The sequence below is a fragment of the Stegodyphus dumicola genome, chromosome 9 (assembly GCF_044657685.1).
Source record: "Stegodyphus dumicola isolate Sdum_Otavi_A_Nest chromosome 9, ASM4465768v1".
In the NCBI taxonomy this organism is placed as follows: Eukaryota; Metazoa; Arthropoda; class Arachnida; order Araneae; family Eresidae; genus Stegodyphus; species Stegodyphus dumicola.
In genome coordinates, this window is record NC_140776.1 from 114325639 (window position 1) to 114353508 (window position 27870).

Here is a 27870-nt window from a genome sequence, read left to right on the forward strand (position 1 = left end):
AACATATATTATTATGTAGAGGGAACAGACACCCGTTTTAGATCCTATAATGATATTGAAAAGTATTGTGAGGCAAGAAATATTAAATTTGAAAAAGATAAATTCGATTTTAGTGGAAGAAACCAATACTCGGGGAAAGTTAATTTTGTAGAACAGGAGACTAGCTCTGTGTCTGAAGAGGCAAATTCCGTAGATAGTGTTATCCCACAAAATTTTAAAGAAGCACGAAAATCAGTAAATGCTGAAGAATGGGATAAGGCAAGGAAAGAAGAAATTGACACAATGAAGAAAAGAAAGCTTTGGGAATTAGTCGAAAAGCTAGAAAATAAAACTATGATAGGAAACAAATGGGTCTATACGTTAAAAAGAAGTGAAAAGAATCAAGTGGTTAGATGCAAAGCACGTTTAGTAGCACAGGGATTCAGGCAGAAAAGAGGTGAAGATTTTGATGACCTTTATAGTCCTGTAGTAAATTTTTCAATCATAAGAATATTTTTCACTATCCTGGTATGTTTATATGGATGGACTAATTGTCAGTTAGATGTAAAGAACGTATATTTATATGCAAACCTAAATGAGAAAATATATATGACCCAACCAAAGGGATTTATCGAAGAGGAAAATAAAGTGTGTTTATTACAAAAGGCCATTTACGATCTACATCAAAGCGGCCATAAATGGTTTTGTGAATTTGAAAGTACTTTAGAAAATATACATTTTAAGAAAATACAATGGTGTAATTGTGTTTATAAGAGTTCAAATGTAATTCTCTTGTTATATGTAGATGATATTGTGACTTTTAGTAAAGATCAATATAGTATAAAGTAATTTCACAGCTGAGTAAGTTTTTTGATCTTAAAGTATTAGGCAAAACTAAAACGTTACTTGGAATTGAATTCTTAGAGAATGAGAATGGGGTTTTTATACATCAGCAAAAATATATTGAAGAAATTTTTGAAAAATTTAAACATTTCCAGATACCAATAACTTTACTTTTCATAGCTAAAGGCACTATTCTTACAAAATTAGATTGTCCATCTACAAGTGCAGAAATTGCAGAAATGCACCCTTTAGAAATTTGTCAGGATGTTTAGTTTTTGTAGCTAACAGGACAAGGCCTGATATTACATATGCAGTGAATATCTTATCACAATTTCAGGAGGAGAATCCTGGAATTAGGCATTGGGAAGCATTGTTCAAATTGCATGGTTATCTCAATAGTACTAAATTATATAAGTTAAACTTATCGAAGATTAAACATCTAAATTTATATTGTTATTCAGATGCTGATTATGCAAGTAATAGAGATGACTGCGTGTCCATGGGAGGATTTATATTATATTTAGATGAAGTACCGGTAATCTATAAAAGTGTTAAACAAAAATGTGTAAGTTTATCAACCATGGAAGCGTAGTATATCACCTTATCTGAAGCAGCGAAGGAATTAATGTAGACGAAAAATGTCTTACAAGATGAAATTTTAAAGAGAGCGTAAACTATTTTGTGATAACAAGTCTGCCATTGATTTTTCTAGATCGGCAATAGAAAATCGCCGAACTAAGCACATAGACGTAAAATATCACTTTGTTAGAAGACTAGTGAATGATGGAGTGTTTGACCTTGAATTTATCACCAGTAAATTAAATACTGCCGACTTATCTACAAAAGCAGCGACTGCTGTTAATTTAAGAAAGTTTTGTTTAGATGTTTTCAGTGTTTAAAGACAATAAGTGCTTTTGTATAATAGAATTGAACTATGAACTTCTGTGTAAGTTTTGTTTTTGTCTTTGCATGAGGAAAAGAGGGCCGTTTGTTGGCTTTAGTTTTCCACATGCAAATTTTGATCGGAGGTCAATCGGCGGTAAGCTAACGTGGTTGCTGCTGATTGGCCAATGAACGTCAAGATCGGCGGGTTGGCCGAGTATTGTATATATGTACGCCGGTATCGGCGAATGTCTTGTTCTCTTGTGTTATTATAGTTAGCATAATGCTAGTTTGCTTTCATTTTAATTTACGGAATAAAGCATGAATTTTATTTAGATTAGTCTTAGCTTTATTTAAGGGAAGCAAAATATGCTTTGCCTTTATCACCACTGCCAATAGTAGCAACGGTCACGCAAATCCGAGATATTGCGAATTGGTGGTCTTTGACCTCTGAGCTGCTGTCCCATGACATCCCAAATGTGCTCTATTGGATTGAGATCCAGTGAGTTAGGTGGCCAGGACATTAACTGGAAATCAGCATCATGTTCCTGGAACCATTCCAACACAATTGTGGCCTTGTGACATGGGGCGTTGTCCTGTTGGAACATTCCATTTCCAGCTAGAAAATTAGAGGTTATGTAAGGGTGCAACTGGTCCGCAGTGATGTTCAGATATCCTGTAGCATTCATGGTTTGCTCTACCACAACCACGGGTCCTAGAGACGCCCAAGAGAACGTCCCCCAGAGCATAATACCACCACCAGTGGCCTGTATATGAGCTACTGTGCATTAAAGGAAGAACTGTTCACCTGGAAGACGGCGTCGTATCCTGACACGGCCATCGGCGTGATGAATGACAAAACGTGATTCATCTGACCAGGCAACTCTCTCCCACCGATCCATGGACCAGTCGCGATGTTCCCGGGCCCAGCGCAGGCGCAGTTGGCGATGATGCTTGGTCAGCAAAGGCACACGAGTGGGACGTTTGCTGCATAGCCCCATGTCCAAAAGCGTCCGCTGAACAGTGAGCTATGATACTTTTCTACTTGGCCCTGCATTGTATTCGACTGTCAGCTGAGCCACTGTCTGGCTTCGGTTTTGCTTCACCATGCGAGACAGTCTCCGATGACCTTTTTCTTTGAGAGCGTGTGGATGTCCAACACCATATCGTCTACTACTGGTTTCACCGTCTAGAATCCACTTTTCATACATACTAACAACTGTAGATCGCGAACAACCCACGAGTCGTGCAATTTCAGAAATATTTGTTCCGAGCCTTCGAGCCATTACAATCTGCCCTCTATCAAAGTCGCTTAGATCCGCAGGCCTTTCCCATCACACACAGAAGTAAGTGAAAGAACGATTCTTCAGACTCTCCAGCAGCAGTTAAATACCACTTCCACCTGATCATGTGCCTTCCACGTCATCTAGGCGCGTTTCATCGCAAAATATAGGGCTGGTCATAATGTTTTGGCTCTTGAGTATATATTTACTAATATATAAAGGATCTACAAAGCGAAAGTTTGTTTCGAAGTCCATTAAACAAAAAGTGGAATTGCTGCAAAAAATTTATAAAGGCATATCCTTCGTTTCTCTAACCATTCCGAAATCTGTTTATCAATTTCACGCTGCTCTGCGGCGTATTTATTCACGTCGCGTTGCGCAATGAATTGGAAGTTGATCTGTCAGCACTATCCTTATCTTCAGGGCAGATGTTTTTATTTTATTTGGCTTATGATTCCTTACTAAATGTAGTATTTCATCTCAATGTACGTCTTTGATATAATTTAAATCAAATTCCTTGTCATTATAAATATCACGAATACGCATCAAATAGTTTTCTGGTTGCAATTTTCTAATTTTGACTATGCGTAATGTATGCTTTACACATGCGTGCGTTGAAAGAAATGTTTAATAAAGTAAACAAATAAATATTAAGCTTTTTTTGTAAATTTTGATACCCTTTAGATCATAATGGCTCTTTATTTCATAAATTACGGTTTCATATTTTTAATTTATTAATTTCTGCATGCCAACTTACCAGATTTAAATTGATGATCTATAATCCGGAATCGAAGTCCCGATGAGTCCGGATTAAAAACTTTTGACTGTATTAGCAAAAATGCTTCATTCAGAATAAGTTCTTTGATAACTCTACTTTGCCTATAATCCCATCACTTCACATAACTACAATTTTGGTCTAACTTACTTTGCCATCATCATTCTTACTTGAGTAAAAGATGAAACACCTTTGCATTTATTAATTATTGCTCATTGAACGAGAGTTGGTTTGTTCCTCGTGAAAAGTCAATTTCTGATCAATAGTAATAATTATTTGTTTTTTTACTTTCTTTTTCAAAGTTTGAAATTTTGTTATTCATGAAAAATAAAGTCTCCTTAAAAAGTTTTTTTTTTTTTCATGATTTACATTCAAGTTCCTTTAACACACAATTTTCAGAATTAAACTTCCTTCATATGGGTTACCTCTTTTTTGATACATTCTACTAAATTTATATTAGGAGATAATATAATCAATATTACTTTCGTAAATAAATTATTATCTTACTTTGCAGCTATTGCGAAAGTATTAGAAAAACTTGTTTTTGAATTCAATGAATTTTAGATTATTCTCTCTCTCTATATGTGTGTGTGTTATAGATTTAATGTTTTGCTATGAGTTTTAATGTTTTTCTTTGTTTACCATGGTGGCAACCGATTAAAATTATGTTATTTCTGTAGTGGAGGAAATAACTGGAATTAATCTTGAAGCAGCTACTACCTGTACCTTCAAATCTAAATGAAGAAAATTGGATCATCCAAGGAACATTTCACATATTATCTGCATCTGTGGATCTTATTGTGAAATATGATAAACAATAAAATTTTCTGAAAATCCAGCCTGGCCTGTTTTTTTAATTGCATCTTACGATCATTGCCCTATTCCCTGTATTTTAAAATTGATACAACTTCAGATAACGTAATTAGTAAGCAGCTGCAATAATCACCAAAAAAATCTACACATTTCACTTCTTAATTAAAAAAAAAAAAAAAAAAAAAAAAAAAAATGCTACTAGAGCATTTATTTCAATCATAGTGCATATTTATTAACTGGTAATCTTTGTAATTTGAATTTCAGAAACGAGATGATTTATTTTTAGTTGGTTTGGAATTTTATATTTTTACTGTATTCAAAGTAACAATCTGGAAAATCTTTCTCAGAAATTCATTATATTATTATTTAATGCGAGTACTTATACTAAAAAAACACTACAAAAAATAGGGGGGGAAAAAACTTTATTGTACATAAAAACATTTGAAAAAGAATTGCACTATAATTTTCCCCCCTTAAAATAAAAATTCCAGGAAAATTTTTCATCATTTGAAGCAGAAGTGAGAAATTTATCTCTCTGAAAGTATCATTTGTAAAAGTACAAAAAGATTAATTTTTATAAGATATACAATTAGAAAATTTCTTAAATGTTCGCATATTATTGTCATCTAATTAAATCTTAATGTACTTTCAATTATATAAAAAGGGCATGCTTTATGAACATGAAAAATACTCATTATATTTGAAAGGATGCTTGATCTAAAAAGACTAAATGTAATTTTCACTTGAAAGTAAGATTTCATTCTCAAGCATAGCAAAATTTAATTAAGCTGTATATAAAATATATCTGAATGAAGTTCTGAAGCAAAGAAGCAATTTATTTATACACATTTGATATAGTTACAGTACAAAGTCTGGACGTCCATAATCTGGACCACAAAGCTACAAACTTTATGCGCATGTGTAAATGCATAATGCGTTAATGTATAACAGACGGTATAAGCTAGGCTTTTCAGTTAACGTTGCAGATTGTGCTGTTCCTTAATCTTCTAATTGGATCCAGCTTATTATTTTTTGCAGACTGTTAGAACAATTTTATAAAAATTAAGCTTGAACTTTCGATTATGTCACAAAGTTTCCAATTTTGGTGCTGGCAAAGGATCTACAAAGCGAAAGCATGTTTCGATGTCCATTAAACAAAAAGTGGAATTACTGCAAAAAATGAATAAAGGCCTATCCGTCTAAAAATTATGCGAGAAGTATGGCATTGGAAGTCTATCTATGACACAAGAAAGAGGAACTTTCTGATTTTTTGGGGAAGCATCTTAAACAACGTGCATTGAAAGAAATGTTTAATAAAGTAAATAAATATTAAACTTTTTTGTAAATTTTGATACCCTTTAGATCGCAATTCTTTATTTCATAAATTATGATTTCATATTTTTAATTGTATAATTTCTGCATGCCATCTTAACCAGATTTAAATTGATGATCTATAATCCGGAATGGCTGAAGTCCCGACGAGTCCGGATTACGGACTTTGTACTGTATTACAGCTCTTACATTGATTTTTTAAAAATCTACTGTATATTTCTTTTAATCACTGGGAGGTGCATAACTGCACGATGAGGTTCTTAAAAATATGAAAAACACTAAAGAAAAAAATTTCATTAATTACACTAAAGAAAAAAGCATTTTTTCCTGAACAATGAAAATTATGCTGAATGTTGTATAAAGTATAAAAAAAGTGGTTAAGTGACTGATATGTGTAATTTTGCAGTTATGAAATGGACTATGTAAATAAATCACTTGTATTCTAAATAAAAAAGCTAATTAGTAGAATTATGCATATAATTATCTAAAATTAAAAGGCTAATTACATTCTCTGCAGTTTTCTATCTGAAGTCTGAAATTGTCAAAGTTCCGACAATTCTGAATCTTGGACTGTGTACTTAATGTTAACTTTAAAAAAAATTTAAATTTATCTCATTCCTAGGTTGGATAATTAGATATGATCGAACAACACAAGATCAGCTTTAACTTTCCTAATAATAATTCCATAAATAACCTGGACCCTTTCAACATATAATGCACTATATTCCATATTTAAAAAAAATAATTTGACAATTTCTTATAATGGAGACAAAAAAAAAAAAAAAAAAAAAAGGTGCAATATTGAAACCACTTTACTTGAAGTGTTGCCAGTTTTTCAAAATGTACGAAACTCTGGCATGTTCATAACAATCTTTCAGTCAAGCAACATCACGATTTTTGTAGATGTTCTTTTTGTTGTATTCCAAAAGTTTCTGTAGAGAAATCATCATATTTTTTTCCTTAAAATCAATTTAAAAAATATGTGCTTATGTAATGTGCGGACAATGAAAGAAATTATAACAATTTTTAGGAATACTGTATTTTCCTGAAACTAGTAAAAGGAATAACGATCAAATTGTTTGGTAGATGGCCAGTGTGTAGTGGGGAATTCTCTGATTTTTAAGTGTAAACAAATACTGTTTACATGTGAAGAACAGCACAAAAAATTTAAGAATTTTAAGAAAAGTGTAAGCAATTTTTATTTAATAACTGATATTTGTGTTTTGAATTTTTATATGTTGATGATGTATGCCAACTTGAAAAATAACAATAGTTTGGAAGCATTTTAAAAGGAAAGCAAAAATCGACAGCTAGTACACAATAAGTGACTTTTTTTTACTTTTCCATTTTTTTTTTGAGAGACCAAATTACATCAAGGTGGTTGCATTAATATGTAAGTACTAAAAAAGATATATGTACACAGAGGGTTTTGGAAACCTTTTAAAAGGAAAGCAAAAAATTGACAGTTAGTACACGATAAGTAATTTTTACTTTTATAGATAAAAAAATGGCCAAATTGCACCAAGGTGGTTGCATCCTCAAGTACTAAAACGGATATATATGCACAGAAGGTTAACTAATAAGAAATGATCTGTAGGATCTATTTATATTCAAGTGAATGAATTTCTAATAAATACAGTATAAAACAATGCATTTTTTTCATTAGTCTGTAAACTAAATGTATATTGTTTTTAACTGAATTTGAATATATTTAAATAATGAGTATTTAATAGTATTTTAAAATCAGATTTCAATGACTGGTTTTGCAGAAATATATGCATTTTCAGAAGTGTTTGCATAGGGAGGATGATTACTTTCATTCAGCGACAGCAAACTGAACTAAGGAATTAATGCTCAGCTTCTTTCAGCCAAGTAGTTATGTGTAATTTAACAAACAAATATCTATTTCAGTAGTTTTAGTAGCATTCAGTTAATTGCTGAACCAAGCTGCAAAAAAGTAACAGCAATTATCAATGCAACAAAATAATCCTCGAGTTTTTTTAACATCCAATTGTATGTGATCAATTTTCTACAACAAATATAATTAAATATGCAGGGTGCTTAATTTAAAACTGGAAGTTTAAGAGTACACAGTTTTGTGCATATTTTATTTTCAGTGGTTATTACACTGTCCAGTTATTCTACAATTTCAGTTGTTGTTCCAGGTATCATAAATATTTATATATACTGTTTCTACAATAAGTTTTTTTTTAATGAATCAAACACCCTGTATAAAGCACATTATTTTAGCACTATAAAGACATATGCTACCCATAAGAATAATAAGAAATAAAATATTCTTTATAGCTAAAACTCTTGATTACTTTTTCTGTGCTGGAGTACATTTTTTCATGTGACACAAATTACTGAAATAGCTTTCAGTTGTATATAATTTCATTATCCAAAATTCACAATATAAATTTCATTTAATAAAAAGCAAGTAAAACTTCAAACTCTTTTTTTGTATTGCTTTGACAGAAAAATTATGCCATTCGATCGAAAACAGGTATGGTATTCCTTAAATTGCATGACTGATATCAGTCTGCAGTTCAGTTTTGACTAATTACGAATTTCAAAATACGTACTCCTTTTCTGTATATTTATACAGAATCAAGTTACCTGTGTTACGTAAAAGCACTTAAGTACAAACATAACTTATAAATTACTTCCATAAAGGCATAACAAATTAAAATAGTCTTAAAACAACTACTACAATTCATTTTACATTCAACATTATATATGCATTGTTATATACAGAACTGAAAGTTCAGGCTTCTATAAATTACTATAAAAATATCCATTTAGAGGGGGGGGGACTAAGTACATAACATTGTTTAAATGTAAATTACTTCTCTCTTTAAAAAATTTACATTATTTATAAAACTTTTATTGTACACATATATAGTAACTGAAAATGCAGTAATCCCTATTTATTGACGCATTTTATCCAGTTAGGAATGGTTGCTATGTATATATTACACCGGGTGCATAACAGAAATGTAATGCAACAATTAAATTTCACAAATTTTGACAAGAATGAGCAATCAAATTATAGACATAACTTGGTCATGTCCTTCATGTTTATCAGTCAGAGACAGTTAGTTAAGAAAAAAATATGGAGTGATACACAGTTTTGTAGTCTCTGTCCTCAGTTTTTGCTGTCATGCGTTATAAATATTTTGATTATATAGTTAAGGTTTTGGTATTAACTATTTTTAAATAGAATTAATTAAAATTGTTTTATATTGCCGTGCAATGCAGTACGAGACTTATTTGAAAAGAAAGCTACGCTGGAAAAATTAAAAATAAAGAAGCATGCACATTTAATAAATAGATATCTCGTAATTGTACACTTTTGGGGAAAAATCGAGAAAATACCAGAATATTTTCGTGCACATTTAAAGAGCTTATAAAAAGTGGGATCAAAACACCTCAGTTCAGTTGTTTAGAAAACTGCTGTTTACTGTAGCGAATTTGCGGTGAAATCGGGTTAGTTTTCTCTGTTTTGAATTAAGTTCTTATGAATGTTTAAGGCCCATATCACACGGCATTTGTTTCACACGAACAACTGTTTCGGACAATTTTTCTGCCTGGTTTACTATTGAAAGAAAGACGTGCGACTTTTTCCTTCCTTTCGAAAAAAGTTGCAAGTTTTTCGTTTTCAACGAATCGGCTATCAGCGCCGAATTCTGTTAGCTGGTTTGTAATGGAGAACCAGTTTTTGCTGTGTTAACCCCAAAGCGATTTGTGGTGATTGGCTGTTGTGACAAAGAAAAATTGTTCCAAACAGTTGTTCTTTCCAAACAAACCGACGTGTGATAGCAGCCTTAGTAGTATAAAAATATAACGACTATGAGATATTGCAATATTGTATGAATATCTGAGGAAATTTAAGCATTTTGTTTTATTTGTTGTGATAATAATACATTTTTATTCACTTTTCATCGGACTTGTGCATTCAATTTATTCCGAACCCGTACACATGCAACACTTTTTGGTGTCAGAAGTGGGATTTAAATGCTAATAACTAAAGTGATGAAAGAACAATTGAGGCAGCTCATCACTGCTTTTGTTGCATTCCAAGAAAAGATGGAAGCTGGCCAAGCATAATTTAAAGAAGACATGAAAGATTATGTCAAAGAAGAGATGAAGGGTAGTCAGGAAAAGATGGAAGAATTCATTAAAAAGAAATGAAGGCTGTTCAAGAAAAGATTGAAGCAGGTCAAGAGGAAATGAAAAGAGAAAATTACGTGTGTAATAGAAAACAGGTTCAAGGTTATGGAAGGCAGAAAGAATTGACGCAGTTGAAAATAATGTTGGACACATTAAAAAGAAAGTTTGTTTGGTAAAAGAAGAAATAGAAGAAAGACTTTCTTCTGTAAAAGAACAAATCAAAGAGAATTCCTGCCATGGAACAACATATTGATGACAGGGTTTCTGCAGTCGCCAAAGAAGTTGATAATTTAAAGAAATTCGTAGCGATGGCTGGGAGCAATCCGGATGGTTTTAAATTTCTACCCATGCCTGCTCGTCCTTTTCTGAAGCTATCAACATATGATGGAAAGACCTCCTGGCAAGTGTATAAGACTCAATTTTTAATAGTGGCGGAAGTGAACAGATGGGATTCCCAGGATAAGGCCTGTCACTGCACCACTTCACTGAGAGCAAACACAGCAGATATTCTTCAAACTCTCCCATAAAACCAAAGGCTAGATTTTGAAGCTTTGTCTGGCGTTTAGGGGAGAAATGTTTGAAAGATTACAGAAGGCTTCAACTAAAATCCCCCCAACAGAAGTCCAGGAACTTGGCACATATGTTGAAAGGCTGTCTGATTTGACCTTTTCGGAGTGCCTGACAGAAAAAAGGGATATCCTGTCGCTGCAGTACCTCATCGATAGCATTCGGGATTCTGAAATACATAAAGCTCTTTTGTTGTAACCTGTGAAAAATATGAAGCAGCCCAGCAAGCAACTCGTAGAGATCGCTACCTAGTCAGAGCTGTGCGAGCCCACGAGCCAGTGGATCAATTGACGGCTCGTTTAGATAATCCAGACAAGTCAATGCTTTGTTTCAGAGTAGGAGTGAGAACAAACTGGCTCTAAATTGTTGGAAATGTGGTACTGAAGGACACATACGACAGCATTGCAGAACAACCCAGGGCACAGAAAATAAAACGGATGATTTGACAAGATGGTCTTGAGACGGAACAGGAGTAAAAAGAAACCAATTCTAAAGTTTGTGTCGAAGGCCACATTATGAAGGAGCTGCGAAACACTCCAGAGCATGGAAAATAAGACAAATGATATAAACAGACAATTAAATGCCATGGGACATAAAAGGAGTAACAAGAAATCAAAGTGCTGGAACTGTGGAGCTGAAGGCCATGCACGACCGAATTGCAGAACACCCTAGGGTACGAAAAATAAGTCCAGCAACGACGCAGGAAACAAATTAACGATCATATCTCAGAGTGGAGTTTGAATGATAGTGAAAAACCCCATTTTAAAGCACTCAAGGTTTCTGCAGTGAGCGGAAACACTAATGGACTCTTCATCAATGGGCATATCGGTGGAATTCCTTGCAATATGATCATTGAGCTAAAGAAAAAACTCATTTGGACACCATCCTGTGTTACCTTCCAGACTGCGTCTCATGATAAAATCGCCACAGATGGTAAGTTAAATGTTAACATCAAATTTGGAGGTGCCGCCTACTATCACATGGCATAAGTGGCACAAATTACAGATCCCTACATACTCGGATTGGACTTTTTAAGGAAATACAATTTTTCCTTGGACTTCAAAAACAACAGATTGCTTTCAGTATCAGAGGATATAACCGTCCATCATGAGAAGGGATCCTCACCTGGAAACACTGACTCCTGTTTAGAAAGCTGCCAAAATCATGCTAGGGTTGAAGAGAAACTCGAGACTATCGACTATTCTTCATCTGGGATGCTCGTCAGTTGTGATCTCCTGTTTGGTCGCCCTCCGGTTGCACCTTCATTGCCTAGGGAAGACAATTCAAGACCTCCAGGTCCAGTTTGAAGTGATGCACAACTTTGCATGAGAGCGAGTCAACTTGACGATGGAAAAGGTGAAGACCCGATACGAGACGAGAGCTGCTGGACTTCGATTCAACAAAGGAGACAAGATGTGGTTATAGAACCTGATTCGACGGAAAGGACTCATTCCTAAATTACAGTCACCTTGAGATAGTCCTAAACAGACAGAACGACGTCATGATTCAGATGCATAAGTCATCGAACTCTAAACATAAAGTTGTTCATTATGACTGGTTATAATACTATATACTATCGCCACTTAGCATAGCGATAGTATGTAGTGTAAAAACATGGTCCGTTTTTGTTTCTAAATGTGTATTTGATTCGATTTGTATTTAGTATTCGAATTGTTTTAAACTACTATTGTAATTATTGTTTATGTTGTTTGTTATTGTAATGTAATGCTTATTACTGCATTGATGCCTGTCCAGGGATTGTACTGCCCGGGACAGGCAGTTCTTGGAAAGGGGCTAGTGTTATTTTTTTTTGTATTGAACTAGCTATTTTTAAATAGAATTAATTAAAATTGTTTTATATTACTGTGCAATGCAGCATGAGACTAATTTGAAGAGAAAGCTACGCCAGAAAAATTAAAAATACAAGAGCATGCGCATTTAATAAATCAGTACAAAGTCTGAAATCCGGACTCGTCCCGGATGTGTTCTGATATTAGATCATCAGTTTAAATCTAGTAAGATGGCACAAAGAAATTATAAAATTAAAAGTATGAAATCGTGATTTATGAAATAATGAAGTATTTATAATCTAAAGGGTTTCAAAATTTACAAAAAGGGGGCTTAATATTTATTTGTTTACCTTATTAAACATTTCTTTTGATGTAAAATGTTTTGTTTTTTGCGCTAATACTTTCTCTTTAAACAGACATAATCTCTTGTTCAGTTACATTGTTGATGTCCTGTAACTGCTGTGTCAAGAATTCGGCTAACTCATCAATTGAAATTTTTTCGTTTTCAGTAACTTCTCTGTCACTTTCTTCACTATTGGTAGTGGTATTTTCTGGATCTAGAACAACAGGATTTTGTCATTCATTGATGATTGAGAAGCATTGTCATCACAATGAAAAATTTCGTTTATATCATATTCATTTATTACCGCTTCTCCACATTTCTTTACAAAATCCGTTTCACCTTGAAAATTTCACCTTTGTTTTGCGTTATCTGAAAACCTTTAAAATTCGTGACTATCATCATCAAATTTAGTTATCGTTCACTATACATTGGCCATGCATCATGAGCTTGGTGACTAATGACAAGTTGTTTTGTTAAATTTTATCTTGCTTCTATTGCACACGAGACAATTAAGCCTGAATTGTATTAGTTTAGTTGGTATTTATTATACTTATGCCTATTTCTTGCACATTCTTAAGGCTTATCAGAGTTCTGAATAAATAAATTCCCACATACAATAGAGCCTTATTGAAGGCCGGCGCTGGATATCTTCCCATTTGGTGCAGTCACTGTGGGTTCTAAATTCTCAACCTGGTGCAGCAATACGAGCCCTGGTGCTGGTTCTGGGTCTATGTGAATAAACAAATCAGTTATTCTTAATTCAAATAGTCCTAAATGTAATCTTTGGGTCTATGAGTATCATCAACAAAATCTATTTTTAGCATATGGAAAGAAATTTTTGTTAGTTTTTTCGTTGTCAACATTTTTCAGCGCATTTAACTTAAATCTGTAATCATCGCCAAGCTTAATGTCAACATAAAAGGTTACCATACTCCTCTTTATTATTCAATTACTAACATAAAAAAATTGTTTAGGCATCACTACATGAGTCATTACTCAAGTTATCATGTGTTGATAAACATGCGGTGATGAAAGGAAAGTATAATAAATAATGCTTCACCAGGTTGACGTCATATCAACGATGTATCTATGTGGAATGTTTCGATTTGAGATGTGTGCCAAACAGATATGCAGCAACGGAGCCAAATTACTGATCGTACAAATTTATGCTAAAACGATTGTTTCTTCAATAACAAGATATTTTATTTACTGTCAAAGTGAAATTAAGAATCGGGACTCTTCAGATGTTTTATTATGCATAGAGGAGGGAATCAAATGCGCATGCCTAAAGCCTACGAGAAAAACGGTGGTTTTGAGGCCTGGATTTTAGATCATTCTGGATAATGGATGTCCGAATTTCGGTCTTTGTACCGTAAATATCTCATAATTTTATGCTTTTGCTTTTCGGGAAAAATCGAGAAAATGCCAGAATATTCTCGTGCACATTTAAAAAGCTTATAAAAAGCTGGATCATAACATCTCAGTTCAGTCGTTTAGAAAATCGTTGTTGTTTGCTGTAGTGAATTCGGAAAACGGATTAGTTTTCTCTGTTTTGAATTAAGTTCTCTTGAACATTTTAGTACTATAAAGTATAACTACTGTGAGATATTGCAATATATGAGGAAATATAAGCATTTTTTTTATCTGTTGTGATAATAATAAATTTTTATTCATTTTTCATAGGACTTGTGCATTCAATTTATTACGACCCGTACGCACGCAACAATATATAGAATATCTTAATCATTCTCACTTTATCTTAATGGAAGAAAACATACCTGAATGTTTTTAACAAAAATTTGTGTGGCAAAACAGATGAATGTCATGATAGAGAACTACCTGTTCACTTTTTAAAATGTGCTCTAATAATCGTTATATAATCTACAATTCAGAATTCACTATTTTGCAAATTATAGTTGGGTGTGAAGGGTTAACAAAATAAGGTTGCACAATTTTACTTAAGTAACAAAAATCTGATGTGGACACCAAATGACTTCCTTGTAATTCTATTAAATTGTGCACTTTTTGCTGCACTTCATTTATTTTTTCAAATTATTCTAAATTGAACAATCCCTGAAGACAAACTGAAAATGACATGAAAAACTGCAAATTTTAAAAATAAATATTTTAGTCAATTTTTATTATACGGTAGTCAAACATTTTGAGTTTTTATTTCTTCATAATGAGTATAAAACTTTTTCAATTAAGTATAGGAACCGGGAGACTGCATTAAAAGTTAGATTTTGTTATTGGACCAAATTTTTTTTTTTGTTGTTTAATTTGAAATTTCCGAAATATGAATATTTTCGTTATTTAAAACACTTCTACATTATATTGGAAGTATATGGCTCTAATCAACCATTATGAATATAAAGGCTTATGTTTAAGATGTGAAAGGGGATGGGTGCTAAATGCTAAAGTAAGAAATAAGTAAAAGCTAAAGGAAAAAGTACGAATGTAAAACATATGATTTACGTACAAAGTAGAAATTGCATTGCCGAATGCAAATAAGGCAACCAGAATTAACATAAAATGCATTCCTGCAGTCACACCACAGCACTTTAAAAAGGGGCATCTGGGATCTATGCTTCAGTTTGCAAGCAGCAATAATTTCATGTAATCCAAAATGACCAAAGCAAAAAGCATGAGCTGAAGATGCCATTTGCATGTTGGAGGGCTGTTGGGATGTTCCAAGCTGATGCAAGAGAATCTGCCATTGTGAGAGAACTGAATGTGCTTCGTAGTTTCATCAATAGGCTGTGGAATTGTTACGAAGTTGATAAAACTCCCGGAGGATTACAACAGCAGACTATTGCTTTCTGTTCCTACGTGCAAGATGACATACAGTCCAACAGCTGGCATCACATCTTTGTTGATGCAGGATAGCTCATATCCCACCAAATGCCATATTGACTGCATGAAAGTGGACTGAACACTTGGCAACCTGTGGTTTATGTTCCTTTGTCCGCATCACACGTCAGAGTGCGGTTGAATTGGACCCGTGAACATTGCAGTTGAACAGCAGAGCAGTAGGGCCATGCACTCTTTATGGAAGAGTTTCGGTTCATCATCCGGAACAGTTCCCGAAGGGCAATGATATGGTGAGAGACAGGGAAATGCTATCAGACACAAAACATCATTGCAGGAGACCATTACAGAGAGAAGGGTTACTTGTATGGGCTAGGATAACAACAAAGAGCCACATGAACCTCTATGTGATTCTTGGTGGTACACCACAGGTGTCCGATATCGCGATGAAATTTTACACCCTCTCGTGTGTCCTTTTATCGCTGCAGTGGGTACTGACGCAATATTTATGAACACTAATGCCCACCCACATACAGCTTGAACAGTGCAGAGTTATCTGGAGAGTGAAACCATTCCACAACTGCTGACTGCTAAATCATTGGACCTGAAATTCCACAGAGCATGTATGGGACATGTTGGGATGATGGATAGCAGATTACAGTGTTCCGCAGGCACCTTTCATGATTGCTGGCGTGCATTACTACTGGAATGGGTGCTATTGCTACAAGTGATCAATGGTAGTATTGCCAACTTGGCCATTGAGCTCGAGTGGTGCAGAGATATCTGAAAGTGCGGAGTTAGTGAAACTATTCCATGTCTGTCGTGGCTAGATCATCGGGCCTGAATCTCACAGAGCAGCGATTCTCAACCGTTGGTACACATACCACTAGTAGTTTGCAAGAGAAAAATAGGCGATGTGCAAAGAAACAAAGTATTTTTAACTATTAAATTAAAATATCCTAACATCCATTTTTCTCTAACATTTGTAAATTTATGCAATATGAGCTTTGATCAAGGTCAATAGCCGCTCATAGACTTTAGCAAAATAATACGTTTTTAATTTCACAAATATTCTTTTAGCCATAAACATAACAAAATTCGTCATAAAGGATGTTTTTAAAAGGAGTAATACAAATGGATGTTGTATTTTATTCCTAAAAAAAGATAATAGTATCTCATTTTTAGAGTTGATCGATTTATTAGCACGTCTACATTTTATATCGCTGCCATTTCCGGGCTCATGCTTTCAATTGGAATCATTCTTTTAGGTCAATTTGCTGTATCTTAACAACAGGTATTTTGTCTTCTTGTTGCTTTCTATTCCTTATTCTTCTACGTGATTCAAAAGTACCGTCATTTGTTTTTGAAGAACTCGTAATACAGTGTGCATTTAAATATTCGTAAAAAAAATAATAAAACTTGGCCACACTGCCAAGTTTCTAAATTTTTCAAAATGGAAGAATGGCTAGGACTGACTAAGCAGGAAAGTGATGATAGATGATGGATCCAGGACACTACACTAGCACTTAAAGAATACAGAAAAGAAAAAAAAAAAAAAAAAAATCATTATAGAAAATATAATGAAAGATACTTGGAATCGTTTGGGAATACTTGGAATGGAGATTAAATGGACCCACAACCTCAGTGTGTTGTTTGTGGTGATTTTTTTATCCAATCAAAATATAAAACAAGTAAATTATCAGAGTTAAAAAATAGTAAACAAATAATGGAAGATTTTGTTATCTCAAGTGAAAAAGCTTTGGAAGCTAGTTACCTAGTAAGTCTAAGAATTGTCATGACTTAGCAGGCTCATACTATTAGAGAAAACCTTATATTACCAGCAGCTAACGATATCGTTTTAGCATTATTTGCAAAAAAGGTGGCGAATGAACTTAATAATATTTTGTTATCAAATAAATGACCGAGTAAGTTGACAAATTCAAGAAATACATGTTTCAAATTCCATAAAAGAGACACTTATTCGAAGAATAAAACACAGCGAGTGTCTCACATTACAATTAGATGAAAGTACTTACATATAACAAACTTTGTTCAATTATTAGTTTACATACGTTTTGAAGAAGATAAATGAATTGCCAAAGAGTATTTATTTATTTTATAAATCTCTTCACAATACAGCAAGTGCAAATGAAATTTTCAAATTAATTGACAAATTTATGTCTGAGAACGATATTCCTTGGAATAAGTGCATTGCTGTATGCAGTGATGGAACTCGGGCTTTAACAGGAAAACATTCCGTTGTTATTTCTCGAATAAAGGAAGCAGCACGTAAAACTAAATTTACTCATTACTTCATTCATTGTGAAGCTTTTAAAGCCAAAACAAACTCACGAAAACCTGAAAATCATTTTAAATCAAGCTGTGAAAGTTGTTAATTTTATTAAAAGCCAAGGTTTAAATTTAAGAATATTTACGATTTTATGCCAAGAGATGGGCAGTGAACGTGAAACCCTTTTTGTTACATTCGAAGTAAGGAGGTTATCCAGAGACAAAGTTTTAAATCCTCTTTTTGAACTTTGATCAGAAATTAAAATTTTCCACAACTATTCAAAATTTTTAATTGCAAAAATGTTTATTTACTAAATCATGGTTTGAGTATGTAGCATATTTAGGTGATATTTTTGGAAACTTAAATGAATTAAATTTAGGATACAAGGACAAGTGTTAATTTGTTTATTATTAGAGACAAATTCAATTATAAAAAAACTCGAGGTAATAATCAAAGATTTGGATAATATTTTAAGCTATTTAACGGAGAATAATTTGAAAATAAAAGAATTAGCATCTGACATTAAAAAATCATTGTGTTTGATTGATAAATAATTTCAACATGTATTTTCCCCAGGATTATAAAAAAGAAAATAGGGTTAGAAATCCATTTTATTCAAATGCACTTGAAATTTTATTTTGTGAAGAAAAAGAACAATTGATAAAAATTTCCTGTGATCAAACTCTAACTCAAGATTTCAAAAATAACACACTTAAATTAAGAGTTGATCCTAACTTACAGTTAAAACAGTTAATAAGACTAGACATAAAGAAATTGATCTCTCTTAAACAGGTACACATCACACTCAATTTGAGAATTAAAGTATTACAAATTAATCTAATTTGTTTTCATGTGTGCATATTTAATACAGATAGACTATAGGTTATGCAAATGGCAATATATATATATATATATATATTTAACCCCTCAACTGCCGCGGAAAACGTAATTTGAGAATTAAAGTATTACAAATTAATCTAAATTTTTTTCATATGTGCATATTTAATACAGATAGACTATAGGTTATGCAAATGGCAATATGTATATATATATATATATTTAACCCCTCAACTGCCGCGGAAAACGTAATTTGAGAATTAAAGTATTACAAATTAATCTAAATTTTATTCATATGTGCATATTTAATACAGATAGACTATAGGTTATGCAAATGGCAATATATATATATATATATATATATTTAACCCCTCAACTGCCACGGAAAACGTACAAAATTCATTTCCCAGTGCCACAGTTTTTCACACAGGCGTGCGTAGTTATGCGATGTATTAGGGGGAAAATAAATGCAAGTTTTATTTTCTAAAAACTGTTTACTTTCACAAAATAAAGAATAAAAGAAAAAAATGAATGCGCAAAATTTAATGTTTTGAGTAAAAGTATAATACAAAGATGCAAGTATCATAAAAACGATGTTTTTATAATAAAAATGATCCCTAAAATGGAGTTTCGATCAATTCATTATTCATATCAGGTTTCAGTGTTATACCTTGTGAAATAAGCATGCTTAAAAAAACATATATTTCTTCTGAACTGGTTGAATGCCACGATTTTGTTCTTGATTTTTAGTTTGCAAGATGTTGGTTCATATACTCGTCTACAAAACAGTTAGTTTCAGCAACAATATGAAGCACGAGCAGTTCATCAAAAAATAATTCAAAAAAGATAAATGGGTTTGAAACATCCGTTATATCTTTCTTTATTCCTGGAACCTACTACAAAAAGAAAACGAAAACGGAGAACACAGAATAATAATTAAAAAAAAAAAAATGTTTTACTCAAACAACACCAGCCAATACTGCGCAGTCATTACTTTCACCGCTTTAGACACTACAGTTTCTCCCCACACTTCTCTGAAATAGTGTCCTCCTTCACATACTTTGTCAAAGTCATAGTGGTGTTGCATTCTAAAGCTTTGCAAATAATTTTACGGGTAGCAATGCAAAGCAAATGATAGTAGTTTGGAGGGGCGTATATATATATGCCCATGGCAGTTAACGTATCGGCTGAGCAAGGTGTATATGTACGCCTGCGGCAGTTAAGGGGTTAATATTTCTATTGAGAAATTGAAGAATATTCATTGTAAAATGTAGTGGTGGTACTAAGGTTTTTCAATTTTTGTTTAGATGTTACGCGTTAGGCAAAAGGTTGAGAACCACTGTCATAGAGCATGTGTGGGACATGTTGGGATGACAGATAGCAGGCCGCAATGTACTGCCAGGCACCCTCTACGAGTTTCAACATGCATTAGTACATGAATAGGCATTATACTGCCACAACAAGCGGTCAACAACACTATTGCTATCTTGCCTCGCTGTTGGTAAATATGCATTTCAGATAGAGGGTATCATACCTGTTATAAGCATGATGTTTCCATTGCACATTCTTCCGGCTCATTCAATCTTTTGTGATGTGATAGTCATAATATATGTGTTTTTGTATGTCTTTGCTTGTGGTTTAGTAATGCCGCATCAACAATCTCTTGGATAAATTTTGTGCATATCTATTAAATAGTTTTTGTTCCATGTTTCGCCTTTGTTATTTATTTTTCGAGCAGGAGTGTATATGTTACTGTAAAAGCCCAAAGTCTGGTAAATCCTAGATTTTACCGGTAAAATCTAGCTTTTACCAAAATGGCTTGGTAAAAGCCTGAAGTATGCTTTAACATGATTCCATTTTGGACTTTTACCAAGCCTTTGCAGTAAAACCTATGAATTACCAACGTCTTTTGGTAAAAACCTGAAACGAGGGATTTAAATCAACTCTGAATACACTTGCACACACAAATTCTGTTGAGACACTTTTTTTATTCCTACTTCTTCCTATCTGTGCCATCTGCAGTCTAACGTTGAGCAAATTCAAACAGGTGTAAACGGTTACAATTTAAAATAGAAGCAGTTTGTTTCCATTTCAACATATTTTGCGATTTTTATTTTGCTGAAAGGAAATGAGTGATGCTATGTGGAAAAAAATTTTACGACATTTTGTCTGAATCTGCAAAAAATAAGCTCGATAACAGCTTTCATTTAACAAATGAGAAATACATTTTTTAATAAATGATGTGAAAGAAACAAAATGTGTGAAGCAAAAACAATCAGTTCATTACAGAAGGTTGAAATGCTATGATATTCTAAATATTGGAGGAGAGGACAAACTTATAGCACCAATATCTGTAGAAAAAGTAGAAATCCTGTATTATGTGACAGTTAATGCAATCTTCAAAGTTATACATAACACTTATATCGCAGCTTGCCATGGTGGAAGAACCTGCATGATTGAGAAACTGAACTGCAAGTACAAAAATGTAATAGTAGAATCTTTTGTTACGTATTTGAGACTATGTGAGCCATGTCATAAAAGTAAATGGGACAAAGTAAAAAACAAAAAATTGAAAAAGAGGATTGTAATCAAACCAGTTGTGCGAAATGAGTTCTATAATACATATGCAATCCAATCCTGGTCTTGATATGAAATTTATTTTATTGTATCAAGATCATTTTACAAAATTCATCCTACTCCAAAGTCTGCACAGTAAAAGAGCTGATGAAGTAACATATCACCTGGATATTTTCACAACTTTTGAATTCTCCATTCCGACAATGGGAGGGAAGTTTGCAACCAAATCACAAACAGTTTATGTGAAATATGGAGCGACATAAAAATAGTTTACAGTAAGCTGAGACACAGTCAATCGCAAGATTCTATCGAACAGGCAAACTAAGACATTGAGAAAACATTGGCAACATCGATGGAAACAAGACAGAAAATTGGTCGGAAGGATCAAAATTGTTCAAGCAATTAAAAGCAAAGTATATTACAAGGGAATCAAGTGTTCACCTTACAAAGCTATGTTTGTTTGTGATATGAAGCTGGGACTTGCTAACTCAGCTTATCCATGTAATTTGATTAATAACATGGCCAATGAAGAGGACCTAGAAAAAATCTTAAAAATGAATCATGAATGCGTGATTAATACAGAAGATGAAGGCACTAATCTAAAATCAACAGTTGATTTAGAATTGCAAAATAATAATATGTGTGAAAAAGAATCATGGATGAAAGTAGATACTGAAGTTCAAATTGAAAAAAATAAGGAACCAGATATATGTTCTGATGCAATGGGTGTGATTATCTACAAAGTTTAAAATGTGAGCGTGTTTCTAAGGACTTGAGAAGCAGGCAAAGAAGATGAACATTGCATCTATTAAAAATTTTACGAAACCTAATCTAGGATAAAATTTTAAAGTACCTGATGTTGATAGATCGAAAATGGATCCAAAATCAGAATAGCCGTTATTACAGATGAAGAGTTTTATGTTTTTGGTACTAAGTTTATTAAATTAAAATCACTGTACACAAGAAATCAGTTTACCTTTGTAAAGAAAATTTTTTAAACATCAAAGAAGTTGGTACAGAAGAAATAAGTGTATGTGAAATAGTAAGAAACTATCTTTAATTGGGTGACAAAAGGACTCAGAAAATTCAACCATTCAAAGAAGTGTACTATTATGTGTTTGTGCAAATCAGCTGGTCTACTTTGTAATTCAAAATGCCAAAACAGTCAACCTTGTTGTAACATGTATTGAGAAATATTAGATGTATTAAGAAAAACTTACTAAATTTTTCTTATTTTTAAAGATTTCATAATTATTATTTTTTTCTGAGCTATCAATTTAGTTTTTTTAAGTATTTCCAAAATTATTTTTAAAAATTATTGAAATCTCTTTAGTAATTATCAAGAGAATTCATTGTGCAATAGTTCAGCTTTTTCACATAGCTTATTTATGAAATGACATTTTTAAAAATTTTTATTTCTCGTAACATTTTGTAAGACTGTTTCATCGACATAATCTTAATTTATACCATATTTTGATCACTTTCAGAATTTATATTATCCGTTAAAAAGTTAAAGTGTGTTTTAACGTTTTTTGGGGGATACACTGTATACAATATATCTACTAATAAAAAATCCTATCATAAGAAATCTCTTGTTTTGAGCTTTTACCGGAATATGTTGGTAACTCCTAGGTTTTGGCTGAAATGGAATCATATTAAAGCATACTTCAGACTTTTACCAAGCCACTTTGGTAAAAGCTAGGTTTTACTGGTCAAACCTAGGATTTACCAGACTTTGGGCTTTTACAGTAACATATATACTACCTATATATCTGGTACTGCTGATTACAATAAAAAAGGAGATGCACAACTCAATCCATATATACAGACACCACACAAAAAATAGTCAAAATGGGTATTTCTGTTGAATCTGAAATTTGAAATGTTTAACGATTTCAATACTTCTTTTATATCGTACAAGGTAGAAAAACACACTGGGAGCTTGATTGAGATGCTTTTCCACACAAGCAGTAACTTCCAATAATTATAAGCAATTTTTATCTATATTGTCATACACTAATTTTAAAATTTCATAGCTTTTAGATAAAATTTCATGTTAATGCATTATTTCTGATGCATGATTTACTATGAAAATACAACTTCTCTAAACTAAGGTTTTAATGGAATAACTGTACAGAATAAGTTGAAATTTGCCCTTTAAAAAAAAAAAAAAAAACTAAGGTTTGATGTGCTGCTCTTTTTGTTGATGAACCCTGCCTTTATATTGCTCAGCATTCAAAAAGCAGCATTCACCATTTTTATCATGTCTAGAATATTGTATTTAAAAAAAAAAAAAAAAAAATTAAATAGTATTACACAATCAACATCACTTTGTTTTAATTAACTGTCATTTAAAACCATCAGTTTTAAGCACAGGAAATACAACTGTTTGCCTGAATAATTGATGAGGGATTACTGCAATGAAACTGATAACATATATAAAAGTCATTAAATAAAAAGAAGTACTTATTAAATAAAATTCTCAATCTTTGGCACGCTGTTATCCTCAGTCTTCTTAACCAACAGTAGAAACTCGCTCTGTTCCTTTTTAGAAATCCTGAGATATATATTTGCACAGAAAATAAACATATTTACATTTCTAATTTTTCTCTCTTTTAATTTTCACTTATTGTAGATCTCCTCCTGAAAAACAAATAAAGAACCTGACAAAAATTTTAATTTAAAAGATATGAAATACAAATTTATGAGTTTCTGTTTGTAATCTATTTTTTGTGACCATTCATATATAATCACAAACATGTATATGATTTTTACAGAAGCAAATTATATATATATATTTTTGAAAAATAACGAAAAGTACTCACTTGGTGCAAGATGTTGGAATTTTGCTTTCTGCATTTAAATTAGTGAATGTTGAAGATCTTCTGATTACTTCTAGAGGGGGGATATGAAAAATTAATTTTTTATAAAATAATTTAAAACAGACAATAAAAATAAATAAATTGCTACATTTCCTCAGTGGGTATACTAACTCAAACATAGGAATTTTCATTGAATCAGTAATGGCCTTGGTATTAAGAAAATGCTTTTTAAAACAAAGCCTTCCTAATATATTTTGGAATTTTTTTTGGTAAATTTTCATTTGTGTCATGAAATAATGCTTTTCAAGACACCATTACACAAAATATATAAATTTGTTTCACAAAATAACTATATAGCCCCCAGACATATCTTTTGACGTTTAGTGCATTGTTATTTTTAAAAAAATCTCTTAAGACGTAGATTTTAAAGTCACTTAACCTTCTGATGGTAATCAATGAGCTCAGCTTGAATACAGTGCAGGAACACAACTCACATTACAATTTTCTGCCTAAACACTAACGATCGAGTCCCACTCGCAAACTTAGATTTTTGTCCTAATGTGTGCAGATGAAGTGGACTTGTTCTTCATAATAATCCAATCATTTTTAGTGTTACAAATAAGTTGAGTTTGCAAATTAATTGATTTTACTTTGTACAGATGGCTGTAGGAAATAATTTCCTGCATAATACAAGTGAATTACACATTTTTATAAAGAATTTTTATTGCTATAGTATGAATGCAAGTTACAACTAGAAACAGAATCAAAGGGAAAGTTAAATCACACTTTTTTTTTAAATGAGAAATCTGATTCTAAAGACAAAAATCTTTTATCGGATAATAAAAATGATTCAGATTCGGATACAGATGTCTGTTTTGAAAATTTGGAAGATTACTTGAGCGGAGAAGATTTCAGCAATGGGAAATGCCACTTTATGTACCTTTCATGTTTCAAAGTATACCATACACAAAAGTGTTTTTAAATATATATATATAGATAGATAGAGAGAGATTCATTCAGTTTTTTATTATTATAATATATTAGTTACTGATTTCTAAATTAATTAGCTTCTTGTGTTTTAAAAATTCAGTACAAAACATTATTACATTGACCACTTGAAGATATAATGGCAAATAATAAAGTACAATTTTTATTAAGCTTATTATTTCTTATGATAATATATAACTTTTGTTATAAATCAATGTAAAATAGTAACTTTCTACAGAATGAACTTGCATATGCCAAAGATGCCTGTGTATTTTCCTTTTTCAGAATGGGCTCTATTTTTCTTGATAATAGATACTAATTAATAAAACTTTAGGGAGAAAACGAGGTATCTGTTTCCACCGCAACTGATAGATATCATACATACTTAGGAAGAAACAATTACTTAATCTTGCAGCTGCGGAAGGGTTAAAACTAATGAGTTATACAGAATATTCATAAAAGAATGGAGGGGGGGAGAAATGCTCACAAAGCTAACTTAGTTTTACAGCTATTCATAACCTAGGCAACATAGAAGGGGAAATAAAGATGTCTGTACTTAATATATGCAAATAATGAAATTGTGCATGATGGCACAGAAATTTTACTTTATCTTTTGTTTATATTAATAAAAAAAGGTAGAATCCACCTTATATAATGGTACTAGTATCTTAATGAAAGTTTCATATTAAAAATTGACCTTCACAGTGCTGCTAGCAAATTACTTCCTTTTTACTGTGGTATATATTGAACAAACTTAAGGGTGCTAGTACCATTACATCCATATAGTCCCTATCATCAGGCCCGCATCAAGCCTAATCGGCGCCATAGTGCAAATGTCTTTACGTAGTGATGATATTAAAGGGAAACTGCTTATGGTTAACACTTAAAATGAATTATTGTTAACATAATAATATGACAAGCCCCCCCTCAAAAATTTACATTTTATCTTTCAATTTGTCTAAATGTGCAAGCATTTTGTGCTTTGTTAAAACCCACACTCAAACATATTTATTGAAGAAATATATATATATTTAAAAAACTAACACTGCAAGCAAAGCGAAATAATACACTAAACGCATCGGTTACCGAATTTATTGCTTAACACTATTTATTATCTTAAAATTGTATCTAATAAGTTTGTACCGAATAAATTGTTGTTAGCAGAGTTGTTTACGACAAGGTCCAAATTATGATTACAATAGGGCACAAAAAATACTCTAGGGCTGATATCTAGGGATATATCTAAAATTCTTTTCTGTTTACCACTATGTTGTTGACAATGATATAGCTTAGAATTTCAACCTGTGATGCTACATTTTCTCCAAAAGTTTGCAAAAACTGCAGTTCATGCATAAGATCTATACTACTTATATTGCTTTGATCTTTATCAGTTAATGCTTTTTGCAGTTTTTGACATGAGCTGAGCTGATCTTGTAAATAAATATATGCGAACTAATACGTGATGCCGATGCATACGTAAGCCAGCGCCCTAAATACATTCGACAAATTGCTTGATCCTTATTTTGTGTCTACTGTTGCAATCGTAGTAATTTGTGCAACTTTTTATCTTTTTTTGTGATCTTTTTGGGTGACTACTTGTTGTTATTGTTATTCCATATAAAAAATTGTAAGTGCAGTTACATATTATGTTAAACTTAGGTTAGCTTTTCAGAAGAGCGATGATTTGAGCATAATTACTCAGAAATTTTTTTTTTTACATGAACCATTTGTTTATTAAACTAAAAACTATTACCTTTCGAGAAGAAAGGATTGACATATTTACGGAATGCCACTAAATTTAAAATATACCTATTTGAGATTTGAAGTGAAGTAAAAATATACAAGGTATTCTGAAATTGAAAATTGCCATTTTCTGATATTTAGCTATACGGAAAACTGAAGGAAAATGCTTTGTTATTTCATTATGTCTTAAATACATACTTAAAATTTGATTTATTTATTTTAATAAACAAAAGAGTATAAGAGTACCTCTACCTTCTTGAATTATTTAGTACTGATCTAACGGTTCATATATTTTCAAAGCAATGGTTTAAGATATACTCAGTTTTTCAGATGATAAGGTAAAATATTTCAAACTGTAACTTTCCGAGTGTTTTTAAGAAGTGTTTTACATAAAAGTTATTCTTAACTTTTATTTTTACTTCCACTTTTTCTGTCGTCATTTACCATCAGATGCCGGGGAACTTTAAAATTACTCAGTTTTTCGAAAACCCGCTGATGCTACTACCACTAGTTGTCCATCAACGTCTCAGCCACCATTGAAATTATCAAAGGAACCTAATAATCAGAAAGAGTTAGAAAACGTTTTCATCTGAGAAGTAACCTTTAACTTCAATGTAGGCGGTTTATAAAACAGACGAAATACTAGTGAAATCTACAATTTTTGCAGTAGATGCTTTTACCAATGCCTGATGATTCCAGATTATGCCCATGTCCATTATTGCCATCCCAAGTTCAAGCCTTAATACAAAATGTTCCTGGATATTATCAAAACCTGGTTTTCAGTTTTCCAAAATGGACATCAAATTTTTTAGACGTACTTTTGTCGAATCTAGCCAAACAACGAAAGAATTAAAAGGGATTAATTGCTAACTTCTGCTCAAAATTCTGTTTATTGTTTTTGTTGCAAACATTTTTAACAATTTCAGCAATGCAAAATTGAGTAGTTCGGAATTTAATGACTGGACCACTTAAATGAGCACTTGAAACTTCATGAAAAAATCAAATGCATTTCCGGAATCTTCACCT

General features: G+C 32.3%; 2 protein-coding genes across 4 annotated transcripts in view; one reads left to right on the forward strand and one right to left on the reverse strand.

Moving 5' to 3' along the window:
• Window positions 1-4600, forward strand: part of LOC146995459 (serine/arginine-rich splicing factor 3-like) — a 28801-nt gene extending 24201 nt beyond the window's left edge. For both annotated transcript variants that reach the window (XM_085823949.1, XM_085823950.1), the window contains exon 3: window positions 4443-4600. In XM_085823949.1, the coding sequence (XP_085680075.1) occupies window positions 4443-4464 (22 nt within the window). In that variant the 3' untranslated portion in view covers window positions 4465-4600. The remainder of the gene's footprint in view (window positions 1-4442) is intronic.
• A 3396-nt stretch (window positions 4601-7996) lies between these two features.
• LOC118184467 (serine/threonine-protein phosphatase 4 regulatory subunit 4-like) overlaps window positions 7997-27870 on the reverse strand; it is a 197575-nt gene continuing 177701 nt past the window's right edge. For both annotated transcript variants that reach the window (XM_035354141.2, XM_035354139.2), the window contains exons 25-26: window positions 24118-24187; window positions 7997-23935 (exon numbers count right to left, since the gene is read on the reverse strand). In XM_035354141.2, the coding sequence (XP_035210032.1) occupies window positions 23908-23935; window positions 24118-24187 (98 nt within the window). In that variant the 3' untranslated portion in view covers window positions 7997-23907. The remainder of the gene's footprint in view (window positions 23936-24117; window positions 24188-27870) is intronic.